At 37.9% G+C, this 20,947-nt stretch overlaps 1 protein-coding gene across 1 annotated transcript in view; it reads left to right on the top strand.

Moving 5' to 3' along the window:
- The window catches only part of spega (striated muscle enriched protein kinase a), a 38,282-nt gene extending 19,256 nt beyond the window's left edge, over window positions 1-19,026 (top strand). The window contains exons 5-36 of the mRNA XM_059571315.1: window positions 4,232-4,489; window positions 4,655-4,813; window positions 4,937-5,126; window positions 5,244-5,473; window positions 5,632-5,751; window positions 5,834-5,938; window positions 7,248-7,454; window positions 7,766-7,889; window positions 7,965-8,137; window positions 9,555-9,667; window positions 9,768-9,936; window positions 10,100-10,208; window positions 10,319-10,516; window positions 10,603-10,660; window positions 10,784-10,861; window positions 10,969-11,141; window positions 11,233-11,259; window positions 11,613-11,765; window positions 11,869-11,911; window positions 12,094-12,162; window positions 12,270-14,586; window positions 14,808-14,912; window positions 15,042-15,158; window positions 15,238-15,405; window positions 15,554-15,676; window positions 15,802-15,966; window positions 16,096-16,633; window positions 16,772-17,011; window positions 17,122-17,345; window positions 17,481-17,556; window positions 17,790-17,939; window positions 18,471-19,026. Of these exons, the coding sequence (XP_059427298.1) occupies window positions 4,232-4,489; window positions 4,655-4,813; window positions 4,937-5,126; window positions 5,244-5,473; window positions 5,632-5,751; window positions 5,834-5,938; window positions 7,248-7,454; window positions 7,766-7,889; window positions 7,965-8,137; window positions 9,555-9,667; window positions 9,768-9,936; window positions 10,100-10,208; window positions 10,319-10,516; window positions 10,603-10,660; window positions 10,784-10,861; window positions 10,969-11,141; window positions 11,233-11,259; window positions 11,613-11,765; window positions 11,869-11,911; window positions 12,094-12,162; window positions 12,270-14,586; window positions 14,808-14,912; window positions 15,042-15,158; window positions 15,238-15,405; window positions 15,554-15,676; window positions 15,802-15,966; window positions 16,096-16,633; window positions 16,772-17,011; window positions 17,122-17,345; window positions 17,481-17,556; window positions 17,790-17,939; window positions 18,471-18,726 (7,235 nt within the window). The 3' untranslated portion in view covers window positions 18,727-19,026. The remainder of the gene's footprint in view (window positions 1-4,231; window positions 4,490-4,654; window positions 4,814-4,936; window positions 5,127-5,243; window positions 5,474-5,631; window positions 5,752-5,833; window positions 5,939-7,247; window positions 7,455-7,765; window positions 7,890-7,964; window positions 8,138-9,554; window positions 9,668-9,767; window positions 9,937-10,099; window positions 10,209-10,318; window positions 10,517-10,602; window positions 10,661-10,783; window positions 10,862-10,968; window positions 11,142-11,232; window positions 11,260-11,612; window positions 11,766-11,868; window positions 11,912-12,093; window positions 12,163-12,269; window positions 14,587-14,807; window positions 14,913-15,041; window positions 15,159-15,237; window positions 15,406-15,553; window positions 15,677-15,801; window positions 15,967-16,095; window positions 16,634-16,771; window positions 17,012-17,121; window positions 17,346-17,480; window positions 17,557-17,789; window positions 17,940-18,470) is intronic.
- Window positions 19,027-20,947: the final 1,921 nt, after the last annotated feature.

Raw genomic sequence — 20,947 nt, 5'->3', positions numbered from 1 at the left:
TTGTACAGCAAAATAATTATTACAGTCACATTTTGGAACACAGCAACACGTGAAAACAAGCTTGCATAGCTAGAAGTGTCTGTCTCAGACTTGCACTTAGTATGTTTCAGGCTTACAGTGACAGAAAAACAACTCACTGACCTCTCTTGTCATCCACAAATAAATTAATCAGTGTCTTTGAAAAAACATTTTCATTTTTAACTTGAAATATTGCTTGTACTGAGAAGACATAATAGAGCAACATCAAGCATATATGAAGTTAAAGTCATGGGAAACCAGATACAAACCATGGTCAAAGTATCAACAAATCTACCAACAATGATATTTTTCCTCAAATCTCAGGATTTCTTAGTGTTTGGATGCGCTGAATTACAAGGTGAAAGGAAGTCTTGGCACCTTCTGAAAGTTATTTCCTCGTATTTTTTATTTATTTTTTGTTCAGTATTTATCTTTTCCTATGCAAATATTTTCTTAATTTTTCTGAATTATTTGGTCTTATTTTTACCCACTTAAAAATATTTTTCTCTACTGAGAAAATAAGTTCCCTTTCAGTCGGTCACTCTAACGCATTCTCATCCCAAGGCGTCATATACTGACCCTCTTGACATTTCGTCAACATCCTACGCATATGGCACCCTCTAGCGTCAATATGAGACACAGATTATGGGTTAAGGTTAGGGTTAGGGTTAGGGTTAGACCGCTAGGAGGCGCAATCTGGCCCATTTTTATCTGCTTATATTGACGCTAGAGGGTGACATGTGCGTAGGATGTTGACGAAATGTCAAAAGGGTGAGTACATGACGCCTTGGGATGAGAACGGTCTGGTCACTCTCTACTGTAGGTACTTGTCTGGCCTGTCCGGCAATTCTTATATGGCCAGTGCAGTGAAGAGGCTGCCTCCGCCTTACACTCTACGGCATTAGTGCAAGTTCTTCAGGCTAAAGCACCGAGTGACCTGCACGAGGGTGGTCATGATCCAGAAGTTCTAAAAGAGCTTTGAACCACAACTAATCTCGTGCTTCAAGCATCGAAGGTCACCGCAAGCTGGGTCATGCGATGTCCACACTTGTGGTCCAGGAGCATCACCTCTGGTTGTGTCTGGTTGACATGAGGGACACCAACAAAGTTCAGTTTCTCAAGGTCCCTGTGTCCCAGATCATCCTTTTCGGCCACGTAGTTGAGAACTTGGCCCAGCAGTTCATGGAGCAGACTCCGACCTTCTGCCCTGGCCGGAAGCTGCTGCCTCCACCCATCCACTGTTCGCAGTGCCCGAGCCTGCTTGTCACCGAGGGCGGCCCCTTGCATCAACCCCCATTCCTGTGCCGCATTCACAGCAGCCTCAAGCAAGCAGTGCCGTGGAGCTGGGTGTAGTCAGGCCACCCTGCCCATCCAGGCCCCTGTCAACCTGGTGGTGAGCAGAAGAGCAAGAGGCCTTGGGATGGGTATCCCAGAGAAAGAAGGATGCACCTCACATCAGTGAAGGTGGCTGATGCTCCTGTCTTGCATGCAGAAATTTGCAGTCCTATTGGTGAAGGATGCAATAGAGCTGGTCAATCCTTCCACACCACAGCCAATTGTTTGGATCCGCGTCCAAAGGACGAGCATATCAGTATGAGGTCCTACCCTCTGGACTGTCCCTGTTGCTCCGTGTCTTCATGAAAGTTGTGGAAGTAGCCCTTGTTCCTCAAAGAGAACAGGGCATTCACATTTTCGACTACCTCAATGACTGGCTCATACTAGCTCAGTCTCGGGATCAGTTGTGTGCACACAAGGACACACAAGGACTTTCGCACCTCAGCCGGTTGGGCCTTCGGGTCAAGTGGGAAAAGAGCAAACTCTCCTTGGAGAGGATCACTTTTCTCAGTATGGAGTTGGATTTGGTTGAGCATGCCTCGTGCAAGAATGTGCTCAGTTGGTGTTAAACTGCCTGAATATGTTCAAGGGCAGGACAGCGGTCCCACTGAAACAGTTTTATAGGCTTCTGGGGCATATGGCAGATGCAGCAGCAGTCACGCCACTGGGGCTGCTTCATATGAGACCGCTTTAACACTGGCTCCATGACTGAGTCCTGAGGTGGGCGTGGCTACATGGCACTTACCGGGTCTGAGTCACACCGGTCTGCCGCCAAACTTTCACCCTGTGGTCAGACCTTGAATTTCTCCAGGCAGAAGTGCCCCTAGAGCAGGTCTCCAGGCATGCTGTGGTTTACACGGATGCCTCTACCACCAGCTGGGGGGCCAAGTTCTACGTACTTGCAGTGTCAGGGGTTTGAATGAGCCCCCAACTGCAATGGCACATCAATTGCCTACAGTTGCTGGCAGTGCACCTTGCCGTGATCCATCAAAAGGTGCTTACAAGGCAAGCATGTACTGGTCCTCACGGACAATACTGCAACCGTTATGTATATACTGACAAGGTGGTCTAAGCTCCCATCGGATGTGACAACTCGCCCACCACCTCCTCCTCTGGAGTCAGAAGAATCTGAGGTTGCTTTGTGCCATTCACATTCCTGGTCTGCACAAACAGGCAGCCGACGAGCTGTCACAAGCCGCGCTCCCGGGAGAATGGAGACTCCATCCACAGATGGTCAAGCTGATTTGGAGTCATCTCGGAGCCGCTCTGAAGTGGAACCTGTTCGTCGAATGGAGTTCTTCTCACAGAGAAGACCCCCAGAAATGTATGATCAGGGTCCTGCTGTGCTTTCTGCAGCAGGGGGTTGGAGCGAAGCCTGTTTCCCTCCACCCTTAAAGTCTACTTGGCTGCGATTTGATGTCAACCATGACCCCAGGAAAGGGAAGTCAGTGGTGAAGCATGATCTGATCATCAGGTCCCTTAGGGGGTGAGAAGGCTAAATCCTCCATGGCCTCCCTCTATACTCTTTTGGGACCTGTCTCTAGTGCTCAAAGCACCACAGCAGGGCCCTGCAGACAGTTGAGCTGTAGTTTCTGTCAATGAAAGCTCCATCAAGAGGGTAGGGGGACCTGCACACATTTTCGGTCGATGATTCATTCCTAGAGTTCAGGCCAGCTGACTTCCAAGTAATCCTGAGGCCTTGCCCCTGGCTATTTTCCAAGAGGGTTACAATCACCTCTAATCTTCTATATGCACCTAAAAGGTTGTCCATCATGTGTAAGTGCTTCTGAAACCTCTTTCAGGAAGGATGGGCCTTCCGCAAGCTCATAATTACCATGTCATACCAACTTTAACAACTAGATGCCACTATCAATTTGCATAATTACTAATAACTAGTGCTGTCAAATGATTAGACATGATTAATCACATACAAAATAAAAGTTTTTGTTTGCATAATATATGTGTGTGTTCTGTGTATATTTATTATGTATATATAAATACATGCATGTGTATTTATAGAATATTTACATGTATTTACATGTTTATTTATATTCATATAACTTATATTATAAATAAATATATTTAATATATAAACATTTTTTTCTGTAATATATACATGCATTTGTGTGTATTATATATAATATAATTATATATAATACATATACACAGCACACATACATATATTATGTAAAGAAAAACTTTAATCGCAATTTGACATTTGACAGCACTACTAATAACTAATTAGTGGTTGATTAGTGAAGTAATGTTACAACAGATTTCTTTGTTTTTTCTTTTTTTCAGAATTTTGCTAATCAAAAAAACTGCATGACTTATTGTCTAATTACATTGCAGAGGACCAACAAATTGAAAAACATTTATCAATATATTTTGTTGGTCACAATTTAAATAATATCTGAATTAAAATAATGCTAATATTGATGATAGTGATGATAACGATAATATAAAGATAATACCAAGAGTTTATAAAAACGCACAGTATTAATAATGGCACTGAATTTTCCAGTGATGAAGGTCATCAAACATCTCTCTCTCACTCATTATGAGAGAGAGTTTCACATACAAGGTTTTGCACTGATTACATTTATAGAGATACATTTTTAACAATTAATGTGCAGTTTAGAGGCTTTTATTTTGAAAAAACTAACATGGTCAAAATTTGCTTACATTTGATTAGTGACCAACAGATTCTCTTATTTGCATTTTACTGTTTGTTTGTTTTCTTTTTTTTTAGTCCAGCTTTTATATATGAATAGCAAAACTTTACATGCAGATATTTCTGCAAGTTATTCTATTTTAAATTAAGGCATAAACTTTGGATGGTACACATGACTTGTAACTGTTCTTTTCTGCCAAGCAGCTCTTGCTGAGTCATCTCTGACAATTACCAGACCAATGCAGGATGTGAAAGTCAAGGCGGGAGAGATGGCCTTAATTGAATGTTTCATAACTGGGCCACAGACTGTGGATGTTGATTGGCTGGCCAATGGGAAGCTGATACAGCCAGCACTATTTGATTGTAAGATGCAGTTTGATGGGCACCGATGCAGTCTTCTGTTCAAATCTGCACATGAAGATGACAGTGGAAGTTATTCTTGCAAAATCAGTTCAGCTAAAGGTAGGAGTCGTAACTACAATCAAAAACTGGGCATAGCTCAATCTTGCATCATTAATGCATCAATATTAGTCTTAATATTAGGTTAATCTTGCTTCTTAGTAATGCTTATTTGCTTCCAATTAATTAATATTAACTGTGGTTCTTGTTCTTGTTTGTATGGTACAGAAGAGCAAATTTGCACAGCTAATCTTCTGGTGATTCCATCTAAGGAGCCACTCTTTACACGGAAACTGGAGGCACTGGAGGCTACCGAGGGCCGTTCTGCACAATTTGATTGTAAAGTCAGTGGATCTCCCCCACCTGAAGTAAACTGGACTCATTGTGGTAAGAAAATAATAATAATAATAATAAAGTTTTTATTTCCCTAAAATAACTTTGTTTTAGTCATTTCTATGGAATACCAGATGTTTGTCAACACAGATTGAATATACATTCTTTGTGTCCTAGAGCAACCTGTTGTGGAGAGTGATAATATTTGCATTCTCAAAGTAAATGGGCGACACTCTTTGTTCATTACTCACATTAACAAGGAGAGTGAGGGATTGTACACAGTATTTGCTCGAAATGTTAATGGAGAAGCAGAAAGCTCAGGTGAACTATATGTACAGGAACCACGACAAGCCATATCTACTCACATGTAAGAAGACAAACCCTTCTTAACTATGTCTAAACAAAACAAAAAAAAAAGATTGTTAATTTACTCTTACTTTACCCCTTTTCTGACTCATTTGTTTGTTTGTTTTTCCCTCTTCAGATCAAGGTTAGAGAAGATGCCATCAATCCCTGAGGAGCCTGAGGTGTTTGAGGGAGAGGTGGAACACAGGACAATGCCAGACTTCATAAAACCACTCAGTGACCTGGAAGTGATAGAAGGGAAAGAAGCAGTATTGAAGTGTAGGGTGACAGGCCTGCCATATCCCAAAATCATTTGGTACCACAATGGCACGAAGATAGAAAGCTCTGATGACAGAAAGATGATACAGTGTAAGTCCACAAAACATTTTAAAGGACGTTAATGGCCCATCTTTAGTTTAATAAGGCTATATTGACTTCTAATTGTGAGGTTCTTCTAAGTTTTCTGCATTTATTGTCTCTCAAATACACATTGTCTTTAATTATATCCTATCATGTACTTTTTCTAGACAGGGATGTTCACAATCTGGTCATTAATTCTGTGTGTCATGGCCACAGTGGTGTGTATAAATGTGTCATCTCCAATAAAGTGGGAAAGGCTGTCTGCTATGCTCATTTATATGTTGCAGGTAAGACTGAACTTTATGTATTATATATTAGCATTGTGACATCCCATGTGTCCATCTCACTGACATTGTAGTTTCTTGACAGTTAGCCTTCCTGAGCCACCTGATGGTCCTCCAGTAATTGAATCTGTAACTGGGAGAACCGTCTCACTGAGCTGGAAAACACCAAAAAACCTAGACCCATCCATAGGTAAATTTGTTTGTTTTGTCTTTAACTGATCTGGTTTGATAGCTCCTTCAAATCTGTGTTTTTTTGTCCTGGTCCTGGGGGCCCACTGCTCTGGACAACTTGTACATCTCATATATCTGAAAACAGCTGCTTTAGATTTTGTGTAAAGTTAGTTTATCATGTTTTATAATCAGTTATACTTAATTGACAACTAGGGAGAATGTGGTAGGACGTCACTTGATTTTGTCATTGCCATTTGCTTATGCAGTGCTGCAGTGATGACACATTTCTGTAGGCCAGCGCAGAAGTTAGCATTACCCTTTTCCGGAAAGTCTGAGTGAGAATAGTTTGAAAGAGAATTATTACAAACTGTGAGACTGTAAAAGTGAGTGAAAAACTGTATAGTGGATGAGGAGGTGCTAAAATTCTAGCTTATTTCCAGGTTTATAAAAGTAAGTTGTCCCTTGCAGTACTCTGTCGCTGAGACCTCAAGTTAGTGATAGGCAGTTGGGTAGGAGAGATTATTGTCTAGCCCTTGCACTGGTGGACATGACTTTAGAGAAGAGATGATATTGTAAGGGGGAGGAGAAGTTAATGTTCTTGGTGAAGGATTATTAGGGCACATTAATAATAAAAATAAATAAATAAAAAAGATTTACGTTGATATACCATTTAAAATAAACACTGCAGTGTCCCTTAAGAAATATGAAATGTCCATTTTAATTTCATGGTGTCTTTAAACCAGTTTTTTTTCTTTCTTTCTTTTTCTACATGAGAGAAATTATATGTGTGTATATCAAAGAAAACATTTCAATGTATATAAATATTTATGGTATGTATGTTTGTGAATTTCCAGTGTTTAAAACCATGTACAACAGTGCAGTTATTGGATACAGTGTGCCAGATGTTTACGGCTCAATGACTCATCTACAGTAATAGTTATAGTACTGTATGTTTTCCATCCAAATGTAGGATACATTTTGTAAGTAATTATAATTATTAGCAATATTATTTCAAAACAATAAAATATATATATATATATATATATATATATATATATATATATATATAACGTAACTTTCCTTCGTTATTTACATATTGTTTACATATTCCTGATGATCAGAATTCCTCCTTAATAGCACACAGTTTATCCCTAAGTTCCAAAGAAGTCACATTTCTATCACCTTTGATATAGAAGCTTTATAACAAATTCAATTTACAGCAGAAATGCTGAAATATAATTCTATTTTTAGTATTAGTTTTACCTCTGTCTCATTCATCTTTCCCTGCTCTTCCCTCTATCATTTTCTATGTATTTTGTTCATTTCAGATCCTGCTTCACTTATGTACATTGTTCAACAACAAGCTCTAGGCTCCACCCAGTGGACAACTATTGCCTCCAGCCTCAAAGACACCTCTTACACTGTCACCTCTCTTTCTAAAGGAGTGTGTTATTCCTTCAGAGTCCTTAATACTACTGGAAAAGCATCCAGCAAACCCTCCCAGCCCACTGACCTGGTCCAGCTCTGTGACAGAGGTATTGAGAAGATTTGTGCTTGAATTCTGTCTGTACTCACAGCAGATAAATGTGGTGATATTTGTTACTTTCTGATGACATATATACTCATTATATCCTTGATGACACGTGTATCTTCTGCTGTTTTGCACTTTTAATGACTGCAGCTGTCATTTACTTCACTGTAAACCATCTCAGCAGGCCAAAGCAAACCCACATAAACCTTTTTGCTTGTGAAATGCTGGCTGTGTCATTGCCTGATGTATGCACATTACATGTAGACTTGTTGTAATCATTTATTAAATTATTATTATTATTTTTTTATATCACAGGACAGTATTTACACAAAGCACCAGTCATTCTGGACAAGCCTGATATTGTGTATGTGGTTGAGAACCAGCCTGTTACCATCACAATAACCCTTAATCATGTCCAAGCAACAGGCACGTGGAAAAGGTTTGTGTGAAATGTTAACCAAACATTCCAACTGCAATATAAATTGTGGATATTAAATAAGCCATTGTTTACCAGAAGGGGAGTGATGCTTCTCAACAAACCTGGTGCATTAGAAATGACCATGCCTGATGATGACCAGCATGCCCTACACATTGCCAAAGTGAAAAGCACGGATGTAGGTCAGCTGATCTTCAAGGGAAACAACCAGTATGGCAGTGACCTCTGCACTCTGCAGCTGGCAATGGCAGGTGAATGCCCTTTTTCTGGCCACTCATTTCTTTTAAACTCAGAAATATTAGGTGCACATCAGCGACATTGCTTACATCAGTAAAAGTAAGGTAAGTGGGGGAGTATTATTTAGTATGTGTGATTATTTGGTAGTACTGTAGTTGCAAAAACCTTCCAGTGCGTTCAACCAGGTGTCTTATTAAAGGAATAGTTGATATATATATATATGTATATATGTGTGTGTGTATGTGTGTGTGTGTGCGTGTGTGTGTGTGTGTGTGTGTGTGAGAGAGAGAGAGACCCTGGATACTTTAAATATAAATATAAAATAAGCTTTCCATTGATGTATGATTTATTAGTATCTGACAATATTTGGCCGAGATACAACTATTTGAAAATCTGAAATCTGAGGGTGCAAAAAAAAAAAAAAATTACTGAGAAAATCACCTTTAAATGTGTCCAAATTAATTCTTAGCAATGCATATTACTAATCAAACATAAAGTTTTCATATATTTATGGTAGGAAATTGACAAAATATATTCATGGAACATGCTCTTTACTTAATATCCTAATGATTTTTGGCATAAAAGAAAAATCGATAATTTTGACCCATACAATGTTTTTTTGCCTATTGCTAAAAATATACTCCAGCAACTTAAGACTGGTTTTGTGGTCCAGAGTCACATATATACGGAGCTCCGCACATGACATGCAAGAAAAAAATTTATAAATAAATTTACTTATTTGTTCCCTCGATTTATAAATCGTGCACACAATTTATAAATTGAGGGAACGAAATAGTAAATCGTGCTCACAATTTAACCTACTATTTTTTTTTCTGCATGCCATTTGTGGGGCAAGGTATATAATATAATGTATAAATTATAATTTACTTAAACTACAAATTGTTATGATTTTCTTTCTTCTTTGGGACACAAATGATATTTACAGTAAAGAGTCTGTTCTTGTCCATACAATTAAAGTACAAGATCCAAAAAGGACATAAGTAGCATAAAAGTAATCTAATCAACCCTAGAAGTTTAATCTGAAGAGATATGCCCACTTACTATACCAAGCAATAATCAAAACATTGATCAACAATATTGATGTATAATCCAATATTATAATTCCAATAACATAACCTTTTAATATAACCTTTTGTGTAATGCCATTAGAATATGGGATATAAAGGTAGGGTTAAAGTAATATAATAAACTCATTGGAGTAATGAAACATCAAAAAGATCAGTAACATCAAACAGTAACATGTTCATGTGACTTAAAACTCATGACATGACTCAATAACTAATTAAATAAAATCAAAGACAGAGTTTATTTTTTTTTCTTTATACTTGAGTATTAATTGTCTGTATTGATCCTGCTTTAAGTGTTCCATTTTAAAATGCTCTGTTGTTGTTTTTTTGCTGTACATTTCAGTGCCTCCTTCATTTGAGACCATCATGGAGGACTTGGATGTGTGTGTGGGGGAAACATCCCGTTTTGCTGTGGTTGTTGATGGGAAACCTGACCCTGATATCCTTTGGTACAAGGTCAGTTTGCACTTTTGATTGTCATGCTAACTGAAAGTTCATTGAACAGTTTTTATTCTGTCCTTGGTGATTCCACTCATTTGTGCAATTTGACTTTCAGGACAATGTCCTTCTGGCAGAGAGTAGTCATTTTACCTTTGTGTATGATGACAGAGAGTGCTCGCTTGTGGTTCTCAATGCTCAGCTAGAGGATGAAGGGGTCTACACTTGCACTGCAAAGAACCAGGCTGGGTCAGTGTCCTGTAAGGCTGAGCTTACTGTTCATACTGGTAAGTAATGCAGATTAGTTTGAATATGGCTTAGCCAGATGCAGATGAATTCACCCAGAAGAACTTATGTTTAAAGTAAAGGGGAATGTTATTTACAAGTCTATGGAATGTCCCCATTTATATAGCAAAGTAAATGTGTGTGGGTGTACTTACAATTTCACAGCCAAAAATGTGGAGGAGGAGGAGGAAGAGCAAATAGAAGATGAAGGCACAATTCTACGGAGGATGCGTAGACTGACTGATTACTACGACATACACAAAGAAATTGGCAGGTCGGATACCCTGCCACAAGGATAGTTCTGTTAATACTTTAAATATTATGTTCATTATTATATGCTGTATATATTTGGATCTGACAAGTCTGTACTGTTCCTGCTCACAGAGGGGCTTTTTCATACATCAAGCGAGTGACACAGACAAATGGGCAAATATTTGCAGCAAAATTCATTTCGTTACGGGCAAATACAAAAGCTTGTGCTCTGAGAGAGATGACCCTGCTGTCAGAGTTAGATCATGAGAAGATCATCCACTTCTATGATGCATTTGAAAAGAGCCGTGTACTGGTCATTATTACTGAACTGTATCCTTTCCCTCTGATTAATTATCCCTACTAAATCTGTTACAAAAGATGTTTGCTTACGTTATTCTCTTTAAATGATTATAAAGGTGCCACGAAGAGCTTTTGGAAAGAATAACAAAAAGAACAACCATCTTAGAATCTGAGGTTGGTGTTTTAACTGTGTATTCTGTAAATATTATTTGCTGCTGCATTATGATAAAACAAAATCAGTGAATTACTGGCAGATTAACATAATCCACAGAATTGATGTTCATGTTCTGTTTACAGGTTCGGTCTATCATACAACAGCTACTTGAGGGTATCGACTATCTTCACCAGAATGACATAATTCACCTTGATATAAAGGTCAACAGATAAAATTGTACCATTTACTTAATCCTTTGCTAATCATTGCAAATTAAAGTTTTTAACATTTCAGGGTTGTGTAACCATACAGTATGTGTGTCTTTCAGCCTGAAAACATCCTCATGGCAGACCAAAAAAGTGATCACATTCGTATTTGTGATTTTGGCAATGCTTTAAAAGTCAAACCAAATGAAGAATTGTACTGCAAATACGGGACACCAGAATTTATTGCTCCTGAGATTATAAACCAGTCACCCATCTCTAAATCTACAGATATTTGGTAAAAGACCAACGCTATACTTGCCTTTCTGACAGATGGTTAAATTTCATTCTCTATATTTGCTAAAACTACAGTATCTTTCTCTCCACAGGCCAGTGGGTGTCATCACTTACTTATGGTATGTATATTTGTAGGTTACACTTTATTTCGATAGTCTAGTTTATACATTCTACGAACTATATGTTTTCAATTCCATGTCCATTAACTATCATTAAAGAATTAGACTGTTTGGTTAGTTGACCTGTAAAGTTAGAAGACTTAATCACTTAATGTCATTTAACAGACCATCTACAATTGCTCTAATGACTGGTAGTTGACAAAGTAACTGTAATTGCAAAGTTACTTATACTTAATAGAATGTCTAAAGTGGACTGGGTATCAAAATAAAGTGTTACCAATTTGTACTCTACCACTGTTAGATGCTAGATGTGAAATTATGTACCATGTCTTTTTCATTCATATAATTTACAGCCTAACAGGAGTTTCTCCATTTGCTGGGGAAAATGATCGTGACACTTTGCTGAACATCAGGAACTATAATGTTGCCTTTGAGGAGAGCATGTTCAAAGACCTTTGCAGAGAAGCAAAAGGATTCATCATAAAGCTCCTTGTAGCAAGCAAACTGTAAGTGTTTATTGCACCACAGTCTCCAAGGTAAATATGTCTGACTGTTGTAATTGTCATGGAGTTATGCAGTCTTAAATTTGTTCAAACATTTGTACTTCAGGAGACCTGATGCCACAGAATGTCTTCTTCATCCTTGGTTCAAGGTAAGATGGAATATCAAACAGGCTGCAGTACTGATTAATGCAATTTTTAAAAATCCTCTGGCTCCCTTTAATAATTTTAACACCTGGTAACTTTAACACCTACCTTCTGGGTCACTATATATGTGCAGATGTTGTTGGCTTGAAATGTATTTTTAATAATCTAATTGACATTTTTGCCTTAGTCACTGGTAAAGGGAAAGAGTATCAACACAACATTACATAAGCAAGTGTTAGCCCGACGGAAATGGCAGGTAAGCGATTTAAAAACCTATATATTAAAAAATAATAATTAATTATAAATTAATAATAAAATAAATTACAATGTTAATTTCTTAACTATTTTTTATTGCTGTTTCAGTGTTCGCTCATTAGATACAAATCTAAAATGGTGATGAGATCCATATCAGAGTTGCTGGATGACTCTTCAAGTCATGTGTCCCTTGCTGTGCACAGAAACCTCAAAGATGGTTCCCCACCTCCATCATCATCCTCCGATTCAGATGAGGACATCGATGAACTTCCTTTCATCCCTATGCCTCAAACAATGATGTTCTCTGGATCAAGGATGTCACTGACTGAGATCCATGAAGATGATGTTGATGTCATTAGAGGATCCAGTGAGTCCTACCAAAAACACATTAATTGGCTGGAAGGCATCACAGAATGTCAGACAGCTGATGGACAGAGGGATGTAGACCAACTGGAGATTGAAGAAAGGACTGTGAACTTGAAAGAATCCTTCCAAATGGGTTCCAGTGTAGAAGCTGGTCAGGTAGCAGATAAATCCAGACGAGCGCTAATGCGAAGAGGGAGTTCTGCTGATAGTGCTCTTCTTCTACAGATCACACCTGAAGATGATAATATGAACAATATTACAGAGGAAGGCCAAAAGCACATGCAAAAGGCAGTTTCCATGGAGCTGCCATACAAGAGCAATAGTCCAAAGACAGGGAGGCTTAGCAAGGAAGATTATGCTCTAAAACTGGATCTTATGCGGCAGAGGTTGCTAAGAGGAGGCACTGTTGACAAGAACATGAGTGGTCTTCGTGGCCCCCTTCTTGAGACACTGGGTGTTGATAATGAGAGACGAACTGCTTCTTTGGATCGTAACTTTAGACGTGCCAAGTTAAATGCTTCAGAAGTTCCTCGGGCATTCTCCACTGACTGCCCTGAGGATACTTGTCCAAATACTGCATTCAGGAAGAGGTCTTCTTTAAGGGATGGAAACTCTGAGTCAATTTCACTACATAGAAGATCTGGAGCCCCACTAGAGATTCCCTCCATTTTTTCTGGGGACCATAACTTGTTGGAAGCCACATCACCTCTCTCAGAACAAACAAAGGATGGCCCAAAGCCTGTGTTTCCAAGAGAAATTTCTTCCAAACCACCAACTCCAGACATAGAAAATAAACAGGCATCTAAGAAAGAGGCTATTGGTGCCATCCAAAGTATGAATACATCTCAGCCTGCATCTATATTAGATGACAGTGATAAGAAGGTAGAGAAGATGGAAGAGCACATGTTCTCTGAAGACTGTGTGCCAGGAAAGATAAATAAAAGTACTGAATCTTCTCTTGATATACTTCCACATGACATATCTTCAAATTATTCCAGTAAATTGCAGGTAAATGGCAAAAAGGCATCATCTGTTGCAGTGTTTCCCACCCCTATCTTGAAAATCTCAGAGCCAGATATTCAACCTAGCACTGGACATCCAGTTGTTTATGCTTCTGCTTCCTCTGCATATCACCCATCTCTTAGAACTGATATTAAAGATATTGATTCAGAGGAAATTTTTGAAGCAAGGTTTAAGAAGAGAGAATCATCTTTGACACATGGTCTAAAACGATTGACAAGGACCAAGTCTGAAGAAAACTCACCTGTTCTCCCACGGAAATCAAATGAAGAGGTTTATCGACCTCGCCCTGTAGGTGCCCCATTGGAGTTTGGACCTAGAGGATTAAAGGAAAAATCTAAATCTGTCCAAGACCTCAGGGAGGTGGAGAAGGAACCTGGCTTAGGATTTATTGGAAGATTCTCTATGCGTGCAAAACTGCAATCAAAAAAATGGAAAGAGGAGACCTCAGATTCTGTAGCTAACAGATGTCGTGTTACCTGGGCAATGGGATGTAGCAAGTCCCTAGACAAAAAAGAAGTTGAGATAGGAAGCATTGATAACACTATGGATACAGAGAAAGAAAATCTTAAAAAAAATTGTAAGAAGATTGCTGAATCACCTGTCCTTGCAGTCCGACGTAAATTTGAATCTAATGTTTCAGGAATATTTGATAGAGTGCATAGCAAGTCAAAAAACACTAAGGATAGGGAAACTAAACCCCACAGTGATGAAGAAACTCTAAAAGAAGAGAGGCAAGACATAAAGAAAATCAGTGATTCACCAGTTCTGGCACTCCGAAAAAAGTTTGAGTCAAAAGTATCTGGATTTTCATTAAGAAAACAAGGTCAGTCTGACAAGAGCGAGGGAGAGAATGAGGTTAAAAATGAGGAACAGAAAACACCTTTGTTCTCTCGTCATCGCCGCTCTCAATCTGATGGGCTCATTCACAAGAGTGTGAAAAATCCAGAGAACCAAGTTCCCTCACTAACTGCTTCTACATCATCCAAAGAGACACTGATCTCCTCTTCTAGTTCACACTCTATACAATCCTCTCAGAGTATGTATTATTGAGTTTTTTTTTTTTTTTGCAATACATTTTTTCTTTCTTTCTTTTTTTAATGATAGAAAACTATTCCAACACTTATTACTAAGCATGTAAGTTGTTACTAAGTATACCATACTGTAGCTAGTGTACTGCGAGTTAAACCTTGGAACCTACTGTATGCAAATGATGGACATTCATTACAAAACAACATTAAAGTAATTCATTGTTGACAGCTCCTGAAAGTGACATCAGAAATAGGTGGGACGGATGGAGTTTGTCCAGAGGCAAGAGAGACAGGAAACCATCAAAATCAAATGCACCTGAAATTCAGAAAGAAGGTAAAACAAAAAAAATAATTAAAATAATTCTACTTCTGATATGTCAAGTGTCATTTTGAACAACTGCCACAGTTTTCATCAGCAACTCCATTTAACAGTTTATCCTTTTTCATCTTTTTTTTATTTCAGATTTTCCTCCAGTTTTCCATATTACACTAAAGGACCATGTTCTTCTTGAAGGAAATCCAGTGACTCTTAGTTGTCTTCCAGCTGGCAGTCCTGAGCCAAAAATATTATGGATAAAAGGTCTTTTTTTCATTTATTTGTTTTCTTTTAATTAAGAAAACAGTAGTGTTCCACAAATTAATTTCTCCTGTGCTCATAGATAAGAAACCTTTGGAGGTTAATGACAAAATGAGCTTAGTGGCCTGCCCTGATGGAAGGCAACTTTTGATGATCATGAAGACCTCTAAGAAGGATGCAGGGATATATGAATGTGTCGCCTCTAATAACCTGGCCTCTGCTACTACTTCCTGTATACTGTCCATAGCCTGTAAGCATTAGAAGGTTGCTTATTATTCAGTATAACATTAATGCCAAGCAGATGTTTGGGTGTTCTCACATTTCGTTCATTACTGTATATAATTATCTTTCAAAAGTTATTTTCTGATCCATATTTTGTGTTAATATCACATTTTAAGGTGTTCCAAAACGACCAGGAACTCCAGAGATTCCACAGATATATAATAACACTCCTCTGGTGCAATGGAAACCATCAGACTCCAAAGTTCCTTGCACTTACACACTTGAGAGAAAATGTGATGGTATGACACCTGGCATTTACTTATTTATCATGTTATTCTGTGTTAAATAGTGTTATCATTTTAAAAGTGTTCTCCTTTCCATTCATTTTCTGCAGTGATTTAAAATTTCACATTTTTATCTGTAGGTGATGATAAGTGGGTAACTGAAGCTACAGGCGTGACTGATTGTTTCTACAATTCCTCTGTATTTCCAACTGGTTCCACCATCCAATTCCGTGTAGCATGTGTAAATAAAGCTGGCCAAGGTCCATACAGTAATGTTTCAAAGGGAGTGAGAATTAATGTTGAAGGTAGTATGCATGCAGTTCAGCTGTAATATTAGGTTTTGATACAAGATTTTATTAACTGGATATGTGAATTCATTATTCTTTTCTGGATTAAGGAAATGCATTTCTGTGTACATAACTTCTGTTCTGCAGTGCCACTGCTCTCTCAGCCTGCTGAAATGAAGACACACCCCTCGTCTCCTTTTTCTATTGCTGCTGTGACTACATCTGCTTCTACATTAGCAGAACCAAGTGTTAGTCAGTCAATTAGTCCTATTCATGCACAGTCTGGTGGCATCTCAAATACTTCCTCTGAGATGCCCATTTCTCACTTTTGCCCAAAGACGTCAATCCCTCCTCTTGTTTACCCCAAGCCAACAAGCACTATCAACATGGTTCACCCTGTTACCCAAACCCAGACAGTATCTGCAAGGTCATACACAGCTCCACCTTCAATAGACAGATCAGTTTCCCCTGTCCCTTCATATGTTACAGCCACTTGTTCAGTTGCTCCCACCCCTGTCTCTCCTTCTGTGATCTTGGTCAGCAGTATCAGTCCAATAGGAGAAGGAGTGAGCTCACCCACACCAGAGACACTTATGGAAAGACTGGTATCCTCCACCAAAACTGAGACCACTTTGAGGCAAGGAGTTCCTCAGAAACCATACAGCTTTTTGGATGAGAAAGCCAGGTGAGAAAATAAATGAATTCCTATATTTGTTATTCCTTTATTTATTTATTCATCATATTTAATAATTTTCCATCTAATTATATGGTTCACAAATCAATTATACAAGCATTTTCACACAACTCATTCATTTTTTGACAGGGGACGTTTTGGAGTGATAAGGGATTGCCGAGAAAACTCAACAGGCAAGATGTTTATAGCAAAGATTATTCCCTATGATCAGCAGGACAAGCAAGCGGTCATAAAGGAGTATGAGATCCTCAAGTCCCTCCGTTGTGAAAGAATCATGGCCCTACATGAAGCCTATATCACACCTCGCTACCTTGTACTCATAACAGAGTACTGCACAGGCAAAGAGATCCTGTATAGTCTCATTGATAGGTATGTATTGGTCCAGTATGGTCAAGATGTGATAGATTATCTATTATATTTTAACTGGGCTGTGAAAATGAAGTTCAGTGTTCTCAGATGACTCTTGATTTCTCTTCCAGATTTTGTTACTCTGAAGATGATGTAGTGGGTTTCATTGTCCAGATCCTCCAGGGTTTAGAATATATCCACAACTGCCGGATTCTTCATCTGGACATTAAGCAAGACAACATCATAGTCACCAACCTCAATGTTATTAAAATAATCGATTTTGGCAGTGCTCAAAGGTTTAACCCCCTATCCCTCAAAAAGTATAGCAGAGAACTTGGGACTCTGGAGTACATGGGTATGCACAACATAGAATTCTTTACCTGTAAAATTTCTATGTACAGTATAATGATTTAAAATATATATTCCTGTCTTGATATGTGACATGATATGTTATATGTCCTGAAATGACCTGTTTCCTGCATTCTTCAAGCTCCAGAATTGCTGAAAGGGGATTTAGTAGGACCCCCAGCTGACATCTGGAGTTTGGGTGTTCTTTCCTATATTATGTAAGTCCAGTATATAAAATATTAAAATCTGGCATCAAACAGAAATTGCAATCAACTTTACTATTGTATTGTGGTATATTTTTAAGAGAAGCAGTAACATGCAATAGAAAAATAAACATTCCTGTTTAGAACATACAGTATCTGAGCTTCTTTTACTTAATGTTATTTTAAAGAAAAATAGTATTATTTATTAATTGGAATCTAATTTTAAGTCACTTTGTTTTAAATTGAAGGCTCAGCGGTAGACTTCCTTTTCAAGACAAAGACCCAAAACTGACAGAGAACAAAATCCATGCCGCAAAGTTTGACTCAACTAAGCTCTACCCAAAGGTTTCCCAAAGTGCCTCCACTTTTTTAAAGAAGACATTAAATGGCTATCCGTGGTGAGTATCAGTTGAACAACCCTTTAGTACAAGGGTTTTCATACTGTTCCTGGGGCCTCCACTTCATTGCACATTTTAGATTAGGGGTAGCTCTTGGAGGGTTAACTTTGTGCAGATTTTTATTCTAACCCTATTCAAACACAATAGTCAGTGTCTTCAGGATTACTCAAAACATTCTTCCTGAAGCAGGGATGGAACTGAACTCTGTACTCCAGGAGCAGTGTTGGCTACCCCTATTTTGAATGTTTCCCCTATTGGACACACCCAGGCCAAATGATATACAGTAATACTCTACTAAACAGCTGATGAGTTAATTCGACTGGGTTAAAAAAAGGAATATGTCCAGAATGTGCATCTCCATGAACAATTTGAAAACAGTTTGAAAAGTTGAAAATGTGTAAATAAGCACTGTCCTTTTTAAATTCAACATTTATATAGTAAATATTATGTTTGTTTTGTTATGTCCTTAGTTATGAAGAATAAACATAGTATATATCATAACTTGACTTAGATTATGGACCATTTCCTCAGGTGTCGACCCACCATTAAGGACTGCCTCAATCATTCATGGCTTCATCACTCATATCTAAAGAAGCTGCGTCGTCAGACCTTGACTTTCACTACCACACGGCTCAAAGAATTCCTGGAGGAGCATCAGCGCAGATGTGCAGAGTCAGCTACTAAACACCAGGTCCTCCTGAGAGCCTACCAGAGTGGGTCTTCATCCCCAACCTCACCAACCAAGCCTAGTTCACCAAGCACACCTATCAGTGAAGAAAAACATTGACTTTGAACAGGATAGGGTAATGAATTCCTTGAGAGCTGGAAAATGTATGCTGGATATTATACCCAGGGGTTTCCTTGAAGACACCAATAATATGAGTATTATGAGAACAAAACAGACTATCTCTCAAATAATAATTACATAAAAAAACATTGACTACTGGTCAATGGTGTTGATAATAGGAAAGTTGGTTGATGTAAACAAGTAACAGTTTGTTTCAAGGTTATGGACATTACATTAGGAACAATACTGGATTCAGTTAACTTTGGATCAGTGATTGTACCAGGATGAATGTTTTTATAAAGCATAGTCATTTAGAATTTTTTTTTTCTTTTTGGAATTTTTGCCTTTTTTATATAGGACAGTGTAGATTTTGACAGGAAGCAAGTGGGATAGAGAGAGGGGGACAAGATTGGGAAATTCTGTGAGCCAGGACTCGAACTCGGGACACCATGTCAGCATGCTGCCAACAAGGCTATCAGTGCTGACATCATTTTGTTTTTTAATGTAGTTTGCTACATGTTATTCATCCATTTGGACTTAAAGCTGCAGTCGGTAACTTTTGACGCTCTAGCGGTTAATAAACAGAACTGCTTGCGTCTTGCGGAAGAACATTGTAGCCGGAGTTACTTCTCTCTGTTTATGTCTATGAAGAATCACAAAGGTACCGGGTTACTCCACCGCGGTACCCCCGAAGCAATGTTAAATAGTCCGAATATAAACACTTATTATAGATGTACCCTAGTGATTCAGGACAGGCTAAAAACACAGTTTGGAAAATGGATTCATGGTGTACTCGCTTATTATATACATTTTGTAAATCTTGAACACAAAAAAAGTTACGGACCGCAGCTCTGATTGGTTGTTTCTTACCGGGAGCGGTTGAATTTCTGCAAATGGCAATAGGACCACTGGGAGGAGCCAGAGGAGCTTGATTTTTTCACAGATTATCTGTCTCATATTCTACTGTCAGGACATAATGACAGGTTTAACAAATACATTTTTACAAAAGTTACCTACTTCAGCTTTAAATTTGACCTGAGAATGATTTTAAGAATTGCAGAAGCAGGCACAGTAATAGGGCCTGTTCATGAAGAAGAATACAATAATACTGTTACATTTCATGGAAACAGATTTATTTCTTTAGAGAATTCTTAAAATACACAAACTTGTCTGCAGTGTAAATTGCTGATTTGTCAGTGTTTTAAATATATAGAGTGTAAGTAACATACTGTTATGCTTCATTCAAGTTTAGAAACATGCTCTGGTGTTTCAACTTGTTTCTAATTGTATTTATAAAAACTTGTCAAACAAAGAATGAAAATGTTTTCTTTTGTCGGCTCATTATGTCACTTCTTCTACGTAAATCTCTTTGATTTACTTTTACATTTGATTTTATATTTAAAACTGTGTATATCGCACTATTCGGCATGCCTTTCAATACAATGTTTCATTAGATTTTCTGCTGTTGTTTTTGTAAAAAAAAAAAAAAGGATGCCAACAACAACAATGGCCTAGGGTACTGTGATAGCGTATGTATATTTATGTTTTTGATTCTTGTGAGAGTATTTCTACTTACCAATGAATGATTCTTTCAGCAGAATTCTAAATTAAATTGAAAATTAAAGACACAAAATGGACAAATCGGTTTGACAGATGGGCATCTTATGACTTCTTTTATTTATTTTTTTATTTTTCAAAGGGACATCATGTTTACAGCTACAATATCACCATTACCCTGAAAATTGGATTATATTACATAATAGCTTTGATATTACTGCTGACTTTCATTTAACAAAATTTAGAAAATTCTAAATAAACATTACATTTTTGCATCTATAAAATAGAATGTTCTGTCATTCTATTCTGTAAAATATGAAAGATTATAAATACTATAAAAAGTGTCCCATCCACATAACACAATACACTTTTATCTACTTTATCAACATTCATGAGTGAGTTGTATTGCATTAATTTAATGGTAGTACTGCAAAATAAATAAAAGGGTCAATATTACCGTAGGGTGCCTTTTGGTGTCCTGTACATAAGTAACTCATTTCCCATGGTAACTTAGCATAAAAATGACTATCAAAGGGTATGTTATATCAGGCAAAGCTTTTATATTCATAACAAAAGCATTACTTTAGATACATTTTCTAGATTTTTATTTTTTTGTTTTGTGTAAGATGGTGCGTGTTATTTTGCTTTGCCCCATGCACTGCTC

This window comes from Carassius carassius, chromosome 17 (genome assembly GCF_963082965.1).
Source record: "Carassius carassius chromosome 17, fCarCar2.1, whole genome shotgun sequence".
In the NCBI taxonomy this organism is placed as follows: Eukaryota; Metazoa; Chordata; class Actinopteri; order Cypriniformes; family Cyprinidae; genus Carassius; species Carassius carassius.
The sequence above is the reverse complement of the archived record's forward strand: the minus strand, read 5'-3'. Positions and strand labels throughout refer to the sequence as shown.